General features: G+C 43.1%; 1 protein-coding gene across 1 annotated transcript in view; it reads right to left on the bottom strand.

Moving 5' to 3' along the window:
• The window catches only part of klhl5 (kelch-like family member 5), a 54,993-nt gene that overhangs the window by 18,022 nt on the left and 24,024 nt on the right, over nucleotides 1-12,947 (bottom strand). Inside the window, exons 4-6 of the mRNA XM_072669734.1 lie at nucleotides 3,928-4,110; nucleotides 329-465; nucleotides 27-223 (exon numbers count right to left, since the gene is read on the bottom strand). Coding sequence (XP_072525835.1) covers nucleotides 27-223; nucleotides 329-465; nucleotides 3,928-4,070 — 477 coding nt within the window. The 5' untranslated portion in view covers nucleotides 4,071-4,110. The remainder of the gene's footprint in view (nucleotides 1-26; nucleotides 224-328; nucleotides 466-3,927; nucleotides 4,111-12,947) is intronic.

Here is a 12,947-nt window from a genome sequence, read left to right on the forward strand (position 1 = left end):
TGTGTGTGTGTGTGTGTGTGTGTTACCATGGTGTAATTGTGTGCCACTTTGTGCAGGTCCTGGCAGCCCTGGGCGTCGGCGAAGGAGCGGATGCCGAGGCAGTTGGATGGGTGCAGCTGCTTCATGAGGTAAGTACAACACGCCTGGACTACAGCAGACAACTGCAGCAAACACGCCGCAGAGAGCAAGCTCTCTATAGTGTCCTCTCTCAACTCCAACCGACCTGCAGAGAGAGACCGAGGCAGAAGAAGAGAGAGAGAGACATAAATGACCTTCATAAACTGCTGCAACAACCTTCACATTAGCGTGAGATGTGTAACACACCTACCCGTATATGCGTACTGCACCAAGACCCACAATGCATCTGGGTCAACTCCCTCCATTTTTACCTCCTCTTGCTTTGCCTCCCGGACGTCACTGGTGAACATGGCCGCGAAGTAGTCTGACACGGAGGACAAAACCAACCTGAGAGAGAGAGACAATACTGTAATCAATACATAATCAGTACATATTTAGTATTATTATAGTAGTATTATTTTTGCTAAATGATAATGAATAATTATTAGAGTTGGCCTATTAATCCCAGCCTAACACAGTTAAACTCTAGTTCCAGACTGGGGTCAGCAGCAGGTCTATAACAGCTGGTTAAGGATGATGAGATCAGTGATTTCTCAGGTTTCTACAGATGTGAATTCGGAGTCTCCAGATAAAGTGAAAAACAGCTGAACTCAGTAGAGGTCTTGAGTCTTAAGTCTTGATGATCTACTGAAGGTTCACAGCTATTTCAGCTAAAGAGGACTGCTCCAAACAAAGTGTCACCCACACCATTCCTCAAGATGCAAAGAAGACAAGTGTCTGGACTTTTCTGTGTTCTGGCACCAAGGGGGGGTGGAATGAACTTTCGTCCGACTGGCAGAGTCATCTAAGGGCAGAGTTGCCTGTCCTTACTGACTTTTGTATTGGGCAGTATCTAGGCTTGAGGTATCTTTTGGATTCTAGTCTAATCTTCTGAGTGGACAGTAAATCACTTCTGTAAGTCGCTCTGTTTAGCAGAGTGTCTGCTTAATGCCATGAATGTAAATGTGAAAAGGAAAGTAAGGAACGCTTAGTTCCCTGTGATAGAGGCAACAACAGGCTCTTATATATCAATGCAACAACAGGGTTAAGAATAAAGGGTTACAGTGTTTAAATGGTTTAAAGGGTTAATGGGCTGTAAATGTCATAAATGCTGCAATATCAACAAATGCTGCCTGGTTCAAAGCAGAAAGTAGCGTTTGTGGAAATAGACCCGGCCCAGAGTTACAGAGAAAGGCGATTACAGTGAGACAGAGGATTTGTTGAGCTTTGATTCTGTCAACTGAAGCGCTGTAAAGACAGAGGATTTCCCATTTAATTCCAGCTCTGCTGACAAAGACACACACACACACACCAAGTGTGGCTGAAAGCTTGCAGCTTTAAATCTATTAGTCTGGTGACTGTGGATAGCCTGAGCGTTAATGACTGTCTAAAAGAAATGAAAGAAGAAAAAGCCTTAAAGCAAAAGCTGCAGCATTAGAAGACACAAGGTACCTCAGTCAGTGTGTGTCTGTGTGTGTGTGTGTGTGGGGGGGGGGGGTTCTGTTCTGTCTCTACTGTCCAGGAAAGAAGGCTTTCTACTCGATTTTGACTAGAGCATTGCTGTGAGGATTTGATTGCACTCAGCAACAACAGCAAGTGTTAGTGAGGTCAGGACCTCATCATACCATGCAAAAGTATTGGATGGAGTCCCTTACATCATGGTACTAATATTGGATTGGAGGTCAAAAAGGGTCAGGCGGTTAGAGTGCTGGGTTATTGATCCACAGGTTGAAGGCCCTAAACCCTTCTTCTTCAATGGCTGATCATAACTTTATCCAGCTGGACACTCAACACACAGACATATACACACACACACACACACACACACACACAAAACCAAAGGATGCAGCTGAAAGAGAATAACTACAGTTTGCTTACAAAGTCAATCTGGTCCATGCTTTAATGCTTTTCCTCTCAGAGGCAGAAACAGGGCAAGAGAGAGAGTTTAACAGCATCAGGGCATGAAGCAGGTGTGTGTGTGTCTCATTATCTGGTAACACAAGCAAAGCCCTTCATACCTGCCCAAGGCAGGCTTCCAATTAGACTGTTGTAACTGGGTCATTAACTACAAAAGAAAGAGAGAGGAGAGAGAGAGAGAGATGGAGGAGGGGAATGAGAAGAAAGGCAATGAAGAAAGGATGATTCGGGGGGAGAAAATGCAAAGCTGTTGAAAATTTTTTCACCTTCGAAGCAAAACTCTGCACCTGCAAAACACAAGCAGGTTTGTGTGTGTGTGTGTGTGAGAGAGAGAGAGTGTATGAGACTGAAGGTGTGTGTGGGTAGAGTTGATAATACACTCAGTGAAAGCTAAACTGAAAGGTACTGAATGCAGAATGTGCCAAGATCTGTTGTCTCCTTTTTCCTCCCTCTTTCTCTCTTTCCCGCTCTCTGAGCTCGCCCTAACACACATCCTGAAGGATTTATCTTCCCCTTACAGTTCACCGTGCCAAAACTTTCCACTGTACACACACACACACAAACACACACACTGCCTGCAGCAGTGAGGAGCATTCTCAGAAAGTAAGATAACAGTTAAGAGTCTGCAGTGTGGAGCTATTGTACACTGGAACATGAGAACTTAATGTGATATTGATTGTTTTAGTGCTGTTTGAGATGCTTTTCTTCCAGACATTTGTCTATTTTCTGCCGTTTTGGCTCAAGCTGCTAGACCAACCCAGTTTTGTTATACATGAAGTGACTTCACAGTGTTTTTTATAGTTACTGAAAACTGAATGGTCAGGGAGGGAGTCAGACTGAATTATAAGATATTAAACACACTAAATAGAATAAAACTTTTTAAGATTGTCTGAAAGAGCACAACTGGCCATGTTCTCTCTGGGTGGGTAGATGGCGCTCTCTCTCTCCCCTCGTCACTCTTAAAGCGATGTTGACTGGCACAGGTGTCTGTTAGCTGGTGTTTTGGAGCTGGGGACCCAACGCGTTCCTCTGAGCTTGTCGGCGGCCTGGTTATGAAAAGAGGCAGTGGCTGGCCTCACATGTATCAGAGGAGACATATGTCCAGCTAGTGTTGAAAGCACTGCTAGTCCTAATGGGAAATTAAAAAATGTACGTCTCAGACTAAACGGCTAAGGGTTATACGCTACACAACTTTAACCTGTGCCTTGCATTACCTAGGAGAAGCAGATTGCGCCACTTTTTTTCACCACTGACCCAAAACAAAAGAAAGTAAACTCAGCATGGTCTGTACAGACTGCAAAGGGAGTTGGAGGTGAGTAGCACAGCACATACCGAAGGCTACCCTTCATGTGAGGCAGATATTGGTTTCCTATATAAAAAATTCTGTTCCACCTTAAATGATGCTGCAGTATCGGACATGTAGCTACTAGCGCCAGAATATAACTGCTGCATCATTTAAAGTGGAAGCCTAAAAGCGGCTCTGGTCGCTGACCAGTATACACTACTAGATTACGCTCAGAGTCTGGTCGAAAAGAAATCAAAGGTTCGATATGCTCCGACTGGTCTGAAACGAGATTGGGAGGCTGAAAAAGAGTCTGGGCCCCTAACACACTACTTAATCCTATCTCCACCGATCAACTCAGACTGACAACAAATCTACGGACTACAGCCAACCAACACAGACTCAGCCAGACTAAAATCAGGGTAGAAATCCCATAGTGTAACCCTGACTAAAACTGTCTGACTGTATAATGACTGTTAATTATTTGTACAAACACAAAGATCAGATTAGATCAGTATTGGCTAATATTCAGGATTAAGGTAGTCTGATCAGATCAGATTCAAAAGACTAGATTGGGACATCTTCACTTAAAACTGAACTGACTGTGTTACCTGTGTGCAGGGATTCGACGGTCTCCCGCCAGCAGGACCACATCACACAGCTTACGAGTCCTGAGGTAGGTCTCCATTCGTCTGAAGGTGTGTTCCGCGTGGCTGTGTGACTGAAAGAGCTCATCAGGGACGCAGGGCTCCATCGACACGCATGAGGACAGCGTAGCACTGCTGTTAGACGTCCTGAACCAACACAAACAGAGAGAAAGTGTTCAGCTGTGCTTTGATTGTGCCTTATTTACGAATTCTAAGGATGCAGTGGCAATTGGGAGAAAATTATGAACATTTACACTATTATAATATGTTAATAAATTATGAAGTAATTATATTGGTTATCAAAGGTGCTACATCAGCATTTTGTGAAAACTGCTTTCATTTCTCCACATTAACGTTGCGTTCAGATGAGAGGTCGGCTCTAGTTAAAAAATGACCACAGGCAATGAAAGACCAGTGATATAAGGGGATGATCAATGGTCTATACAGTCATATCACAGTTCAGGTATGACGACTATCTTATCATGAGGCCCGTGGCACTTCTCAATCTCTGCTAGCGCTACACACTGATGACACAAAATAAATGAAAGCCTCTGGGAACACATTGATATATTATACATTGATAATATATACAATATTTTTTGTATAATACTAAACTTGGGTGTTCAATGAATAATTCTGAAAAATGTAAATAGAAAACACAAAGCAGAAATATGCTAAATCACAAAAATGCACTCTGACCTATTTGAGATAGCTCTGGACGTGGTCTTAATGTTCTAAAGAACGTGCTGACCCATGTACCCTCGAGCTTGTATCTTTATTTGGGCTGGTAACTCAGTTCCAGATATCAGAAACTCAGTAAACCCTAAAGAAAAACACAACTTCTCAGTCTCAGGGGTATGTGCATTGCCATGGTAATGTAAAACAAATTTTGTTCACCAGTGTTGGAGGGCTGTCAGTCATGCGGGTTCATTAGAATATTAAAACCATGGAGTCATGTTAGCCTTGGGATTGGTCAGGTTATGCTGACCTATGTAATACTGGTGAAATAAAGACATTTATTAGACTTTGGGAAGATCTTAATAGGACATACTCTGTACATTTACACTGGGGGCCCTCAGGAGCCAGATTCACCTCATTAGAAAGAAAACCAAAACTTAAAGAATGCCTTAAACTTCAGATGATTTAAATGTAATTTACATGTATTCAAAAGCAACATCAGTTCATCACATAAGTTGCTTTGATTTTTTTCTGACCATCTGCTGCAGTAACAGCCCACACTGCTGACTGCTTTGACAGATCTGTCCATTATTATTGGTTATATGTGCTGTGCTTTGAAGCCTGACGACACACTGATGTGCAGAACTACAGATCTTCTGAGGCCTGTGGTAGGTTTGCTTCCGAATACTGACTTGGATTTCCGATCTCAGTGAAGCGAATCAATCCTCAAATAGTTCTGAATTGAAGACTGTTACTGTGGTTCAGCTTAAACTGAAAGATGCTTTGGGCGAAAATTTATCTGGCCAAATTTAAACCGGCTCAATAAAGCTGGAAGCTACACAGCAAATCTGCCCCACACAGCAAACAAACAAAGCCGAAACCATACACACACAGAGCCCAAACAGACAGAGGCTTTCACTGGCACATAAAAAGCACACTCACACACACACACACACCAGAATTAATGGCAGCATAAATATAAACGCGCTTTTGAGAGCTGTTGGTAATTAGTACTGATGGCGAACTCGGCCATGAAATACACAAAGCAATTTAGCTCGCTCCCTCATGGCTCCCTCTCTCCCTTTCTGTCTCTCTGTCTCTTTCACCACCGGCCTTCTGTCTCTCTTTCATTGCTTACTTCCTGCCAGTCTCTCATTCTCTTTCTCTCTCTCTCTCGGTCTCGGATGGGCTCCATAAATCTTGCTATTGTTATCACTCCCCCTCTCGCGCGAGTCTGCTCTTAATTTTCAAACAGCCTCTGGGCTTTCTGGTCATCCGAGAGCTTTCAGAAATTAATATTGCTGACAGTGATAATTAATCACGGGCTTATCGTTTTCACACTCATTAAACAGCCGGTATTGAATTAGGTGCTGTATTTAAGCTGTGGGTGTAAGATGAAAATGGTGCACTCTCCTTGTGTGAGAAACCAGATGACAGACGCCGTAACAAGCAGAACTTTTTTTAACTGCTATTAATGCTACATTGAACTATAGCTCAATGAAGAGAAAACCGTTACTAACCGCTAATTCCGCTGCATCAGCTGGCAAGCGTCACACTTCATAATGGTAGGAGAGGGGGGCTATTCTACCCACCCAGACAGAGTGAAGCCAGTTATGTTTCTAGGACTCCTAAGAGTCAGCGACAGCTGTGACATCATGGTAATCTCCCAGTGACAAGACCTCTTACAGTGGCTAGGCTATTGCTAAGTGGCTGCTATGGCATACAATACAAAACTACATGCCAGACTATTGACATGGATAATAGTGTTGTTAGGTGGTTGATATGGCATCCTAGGTGGTTGCTATGGTGTTATTTAGTAGCTGCTATCAGATCCTAGGTGGTTTCTGTTGCTAGGTGGTTGCTATGGTGTTGCAAAGTGGAGGTTATGGTGTTGTTGAATGGTGGCTATGGTGTATCCCAGGTGGTTGCTATGGTATAGGTATAGGTGTTGTAGGTTCCCAAAAAATGACTGTCCCAAAAGTTCATCCAATGCTTTTGACTAATGGGCCTGTGCTGGTATGTTTGACCTTTGTTTGACCTTTCTAACTGTCCACCAATTCATTGTTATGGGGAAACTGTTTTACAAAAACGTACAATGCATCGGTTCATGAAGTTTACAGCACTAAGTCTACAAATTCTACAATTTCACCAAAGGTTTGTAGCTCAAAAATTTAACCAGTAGAGATGTTTGGCTTTCAATAAAGTTTACGGACACATTTCAAAGCATTCCTACAAGGAAGAAATCTGGAAACTCAGGAAAAATCAGAACATCTCAACATCTGATCACGTTTTCCCACTGCTTTAACAGTACAAAGGAACTAAATATTACACATTAATGTATTACATACATTATGTCCAAATGTTTTGTGGACATCTACAAAGAGGATCAACTCTTTTTAATTCCCTTAAATTTCAAAAGTAACAATGAAGGAACAGTCATCTGAATGCTTTTGTTTATATAGTGTACTTTCAGAAACTTTAGCTTTCTCTTCTTTAGCTCTTTAAAAGCAGAAAATCAGGTTCTTTTCACATCAGCGTTAAATCTCCTAGACCCTCGACCCGCCCGCCCTGTCCCGCCCCTGTAATAAAACTAGGTTTTGTGTAAGGAGGGAAGACTGTCAGACCACTGATGCTTCTCTCATATTTTTACATATCATATTAATACACACTTTCAGTGTAACTAACCCCCCCAACACACACACACACTAGGAGACTAGTCCCTCCTCTGAAGAAGACAGATGGTGGTGGTGACTGGGAAGTGTGGGAGTTTATGAGAACGAGTACGAGCTCACTCGATAGACTACTTCAGCAATCCTTTAAGCACAAGCGTCTGAGCGCCTGTTTCACTCAGCTATATGCTCACTGTAGCACAGCCAGACCTTCACAGCAGGGATTCACATATTCTGTCCTCACTAAGAGCCTCTGTATGCTTTGTTATTCTACAGTGAGGACCATCTTAAATAAAAAGAGAGAGAGAGGGAGAGGTAGCAGGAAGGAGATGAAGGGAGAAAGACATTGAGAGAGATACAGTCAGAGAGAGAGAGAGGAGGGGAGAGATAGGAAGAGACAGACAAAAAGAAAAGAAAAGAAAGCGAGAGAGAGGGGAAGAGAAAGAGAAAGAAAGACAGAGCAAGAGGGAGAGAGAGCGAGAGAGAGAACTCTATTTAAGCCAACTCTATTTAAACTCACTGACGAACACACACACACACACACAGTAGTAAAGGCTTTGTTTAATCTCTTTAAAGAGGGGAAAACTCCTGCCAGCTCCTCCACACCCCTAAACACTCCTCCCTCTCTCACTGTACTCCTTCACTCAACACCCCCCCCCCACCCCCCCCCCCACCCCACACTCTCTGGAGGCCTGTCGGCGCTCTGCCGTTCTGGTGGGAGCACGTGTTGGTGTGTTTAGCAGCTGTGTTGTGCTCCAAAGCCGATCCTGTGTTTCTCACTGTCTTTCACGGCAGCTAGAGAGGAGATCAAACATGTCAGTCTTGCAGAGCAGAGCTGTGGAGCTTTTCTCCATCCTGACGGGAGCTTTAAGCAGTCTGTGATACAGTAGTGTTTCAGTAGTGAGCAGTGTGAACCTCATGCTCTGTAGACGTATCAAACAGTCTGTGTGTTTCAGCTTCCCTCACATAAACAGCTGATGTAAAAATTAGCTGACTGAGGGCTTTTGTCTAACACATGTTTTTACTTGTGTCCTCTCTCTTCTTTCTTTGGGGGTCATCTCTGCTTGACCCACACACTTACTAATCCATAGGAGTTTTCAGCTATTTCAGACAGTAAACGAGATCTGGAGAAAGAGGCTGGTTTCAGTGAGGCCCTATCAGCTTTATAGAGTACATCCACTCTTAGTATCAGTGGGTCTGCCACCCTCTCAGCATATATAAAACATACACTTTTGGGGGTCTGGGAACTGAGTAATTGGTGTAAGATACAGTCAGGTTTATAAGGATTTGCACAGTGAAAGAGTTTTGTAAGTTTGTGTCTGTACACTGTGTGAAGAATTATAGATCAATGGACCAATAGAAATGCTCTAAATTACTTGAAATAAACGCCATTCCATTCAAAGTCTAATACATTTCTGCCTACTCCTGTAAAGTCAAACTTTTTGTTTTAGGAGCCACTGGCTCCTTAAGCTATTTTTTTTTTTTGCCTGGAGCCCTGTTTTAGGGGGTCAATGACAAGTGTGTGGCGTGGCTTAGGCCAACAAAGCGTGGCTTAGGCCAATCAGGGGGCTTTTCTATTTTGTGCAAAACCCTCTGTTGATGATGCATTCTTGTTTCCAATCTAAACTTGTGCAAATGTGGGCTAGCACAAAGTTTCTAAGAACCCTGAACGTAACCAGTTGTAGATCCAGTTCAAGAGTAAATTTGGTTGAAAAGAGTTATGGTATATGAAGGTATTTGCTTTAGAGAATGTTAACAGAGCTATGCAATGGTTTGCACTGCACACTATCATCTAAGGACTTGCAAACACTCAGGAATGCTTAATGCTGGCTGGAAAGCTGGTAATGTTGTAGAACAATGAATCAGAACAGAATCGGAACAGGGTGACATCTACCTAATGGCTGTTCATATAAATAGATCTAATTACTATCATTCAAGACCTGAACAGAATGCATGCTCCAGAATGATGTGGTGCAACCACATCCATCTCCAATATAGCTAATACATTCCTGCCAATCTGGCTGAGATATGATAAGGTAAAAACAACACAAACACACACGCACACTGTCTAGTTTCCCAAAACCTCCCCTTAATAGCCCTGAAACTGAGCAATAGACTTCACTAGGTATTTGCCAGAACCTAGTGATACAACATGTGTCATGATACAGGAGTTACCATTTTATCCATTGCTGAGACAGACGTGCAAATGCACACAGGCAGCTTGTCTAGTCCCTGTAGAGAAGTACTGCCAATACAGCACTGAGCTGTGGAGCAGAGGAACTGTGCTCTCTGGAATGATGGTTGATGTTCCATCCAATACTTTCAGGATGGAGCTGGGGAATTGGGAATGACAAGGTGGAGTGGTGATCATTCAACATCCTGACCTCACAGACACACTTGTCCTTGAATTTATTTAAATCAAGTAGAAAGCCTACCCTAGACAATGAATGAGCAGGCATCCCAATACTTGTGTTTTTTCTGTGTAATTGAGAAATTAAGCTAAAAGCTTGTCCAACCTAGCAACAGTTGCTACAAAAAGAAATAATTTATGTGTGGAGCATTGAAATGTTAACTGATCAGCCGTGGTGAAGGAAACACACACAGGAAAAAGCTGTATCTGGGCTTTGGAAGCTATTTGGAATCCTGCAACAGTTCCACAATGGATTTCAGTTGGCTTTCCGACAACGTTCAGAGTCCGGATCAACCTTAAGCTGTGCATAGAGACAGACAGAAACACACACACACCCACACACACATACCCACACAAACACTCTACCAATTCAGCAGAGGAAGGGATTACAATATAGACACAGAGGGAGGCAGGCCTAAGGCCTAGTTCTTAAGTAAGGCCGAAACACACAGACTGTATCCCTTTTCTGTGCCCTATTCCATTTCAGTGTCCGTAAATGTAGTGCAGAATTTTCAGTTTACTGTAACAATCCCACAATGTTCTGTAATATATAGCATACAAACGATGTACACTAAACGTACACTAAATGGAATACCCATAATCCATTGCGTTGTTTGGTTTGAAGATTTGCTAGATTGGGCGGTTTCCCACCATATTGCAAAACTGACATCAAGGCCCTTCAACAGAACTTCACTGTGCAACGAGAGCTCTGAGCACATCATCCTTTGTTACTGGGACCCAGTTGGGCTTCCCAAATGAGCCCCATCTTTACAGCCCACCCTAATCTCACATGGGTCCCATCTAGGCCCCAATGTGCAGCATACAACCCGGATGATGCCTATGCTTAACACCAGTGGGTCCATCACTGACTCTGGTGGGCATACATATGTGGGACAAACATGGAACCCGAGGACAAATTCAATTCTATTCATTTCAACAGTATTCAATTTGCACGCATACACCACCCATACATTTCAACATACACGTCAAACAAATACACGCACAGGGACCGGAGAACTGTGAGAGAAAAGAGAAAGAGAGGCTTAGAGAAAGCGAGAGAGAGAGAGAGAGAGAGAGAGAGAGAGAGAAGTAGGAAAGACAGAGAAAAAATAAACCTCTTTGGGTTTGGACAAAAATATCCGTCTGTGGATGCACACTCAGTTCCCAACAGGCACCACCAACTCTCAACACACAAACACACACACACACGAGAAACAAGTACAAGCCTGACCAAAACTCCCAACAGACACACACACACGCACACTTATCATCATCCCAGCTCTTCTCTTGTTCTCCATACTTTTCTCCTCATTCTTCCGTTTTATATTAATCCGATGCGTACACACACACACACACACACACGCATACACATTGCTTGTCCATACAACAGGCAGGTCTGGTTTGAGGTACAACATACAGATGCTGAAGGAAACACAGTCCTTGTCTCCTGTATGTCCACTGTAACGTCAGACTGCAGGAATGGTCCTTTTACTCCGATCGTAACTCCACCCAACACTAGGAGGGTAAGGACTTATCACATGCCTTCTCCCATAGATGTGAAGCCAGCCACCACCTCTTTTCAAACTGCAAGGTGGGGAGAGCACCATCTACCCACCCAGAGGAAGCTCATTTAAATGTGCTCTTTCAGACTGTTGGCTGCTGATGGCAAAGCGCCATGGTACGGGATTCAAACTTGCTACCCCTGGGTTATGGTGGTAGCGCAGACTGTAAGCCACTTTGGGTTCCATTGTGACAAATTCATTTCTGACATGTTATTTACAAGGCAGAAGGGCTGCATGCCGAAAGTCGACAAGTCAAATAATCAGTGGGAGAATATCTGACGCGCTTGCTTAAAGAAAATCCATGACACCATGCACTGGCAGTTTACTGTTATGTATGGACAAAAGTGTTGGGACATCTGCTCATTCACTGTTTCTTCTGAAATCAAGAGGATTAAAAGAGTTTATACTGCTTTGGTTGGAGTAACTGTATCCAATGTCCAGGGAAGAAGGAAAGCTTTTTACTAGATTTTGCTGGAGCACTGCTGTGAGGATTTGATTGCATTCAGCAACAATAGCCCACATACACTTACCACCTGGCATTAGGCATGGTGTCACTAGCTTCGTGTGTGTTTATTTGCTCCAAAGAGTCCTATTCTATTGGCCATACTTCTCTACAATGACTAGACAATGTGTGTGTGTGTGTGTGTGTGTGTGTGTGTGCATTCGTACATCTGTATCAGCAATGGGTGCAGCTTAAAGGTGGTGAATGCACACATTGGAAGGGGTGTCCAAAAAACGTTTAAACATAAAGTGTATGTTACTGTGTCCAATTACTTTTGTCAGTAAAAAGTGGCAGAATCGTATAAAAAGGCTGTACATACTAAACACTCAGTGTTCAGTACATTTTTTCATCAGCATTATTCAAACAATACCATGCTAATTAGTGACCACTGGCTTACATCATTTATTGTTGGCCACATTAGCATGGCTAGTTGAACTTCTGTAACACACACATGTAGCGTCCATTGAAAGCTCCATGCACTAAAACAAAAAAGGTCCAAAACTGCAATTAAACATTACGTTCCAGAAAACACATACACAGAGGTGTGTGTGTGTGTGTGTGTGTGTGAACGCTCTTGGTTTGTATTCTCAGCAGCTATCAGATGCTTCACCCCATTATCTTCAGACCATAATTGCAGATATTGTATGAGGACACACACTTCCTCTTCTGAGTGGGAGTGTGTGTGTGTGTGTATGGTAAACTAACAGCCTTGCCAAATGTGTGTGTATTAATCTGTGTGTGATTAATAATACACACGCTAATGTGGCGTCTATTCTCTAATGCTGTACTCTGCCACTTTATCTCCTTAGTGATATTGTGTGTGTGTGTGTGTGTGTGTGTGTGTGTGTGATGGTCTGTCAGCACAAAGTTTAGCTTCATCTCCCGCCTCCACGAGAGTGACAGATGATTACACACTTTTCAATTCTGCCATGACGTCTTAAACATCCTGTGCGCACACACACTCACACACTTTCCGCACCCTCTACACACACACACTTGAGGGTATGAGGAGACAAGGCTGATAAGCATTTCGGCAGAATTCTGAGAAATGCTGAAATGTGTTTGACAGGCTGAGTCATCCTGTGAGAACACACACCATGGCTGACACACACACACACACACACACACACACACACACAAACAGACTAATCCTGACAGCAACA

Source organism: Salminus brasiliensis, chromosome 24 (assembly GCF_030463535.1).
Source record: "Salminus brasiliensis chromosome 24, fSalBra1.hap2, whole genome shotgun sequence".
Taxonomy (NCBI): domain Eukaryota; kingdom Metazoa; phylum Chordata; class Actinopteri; order Characiformes; family Bryconidae; genus Salminus; species Salminus brasiliensis.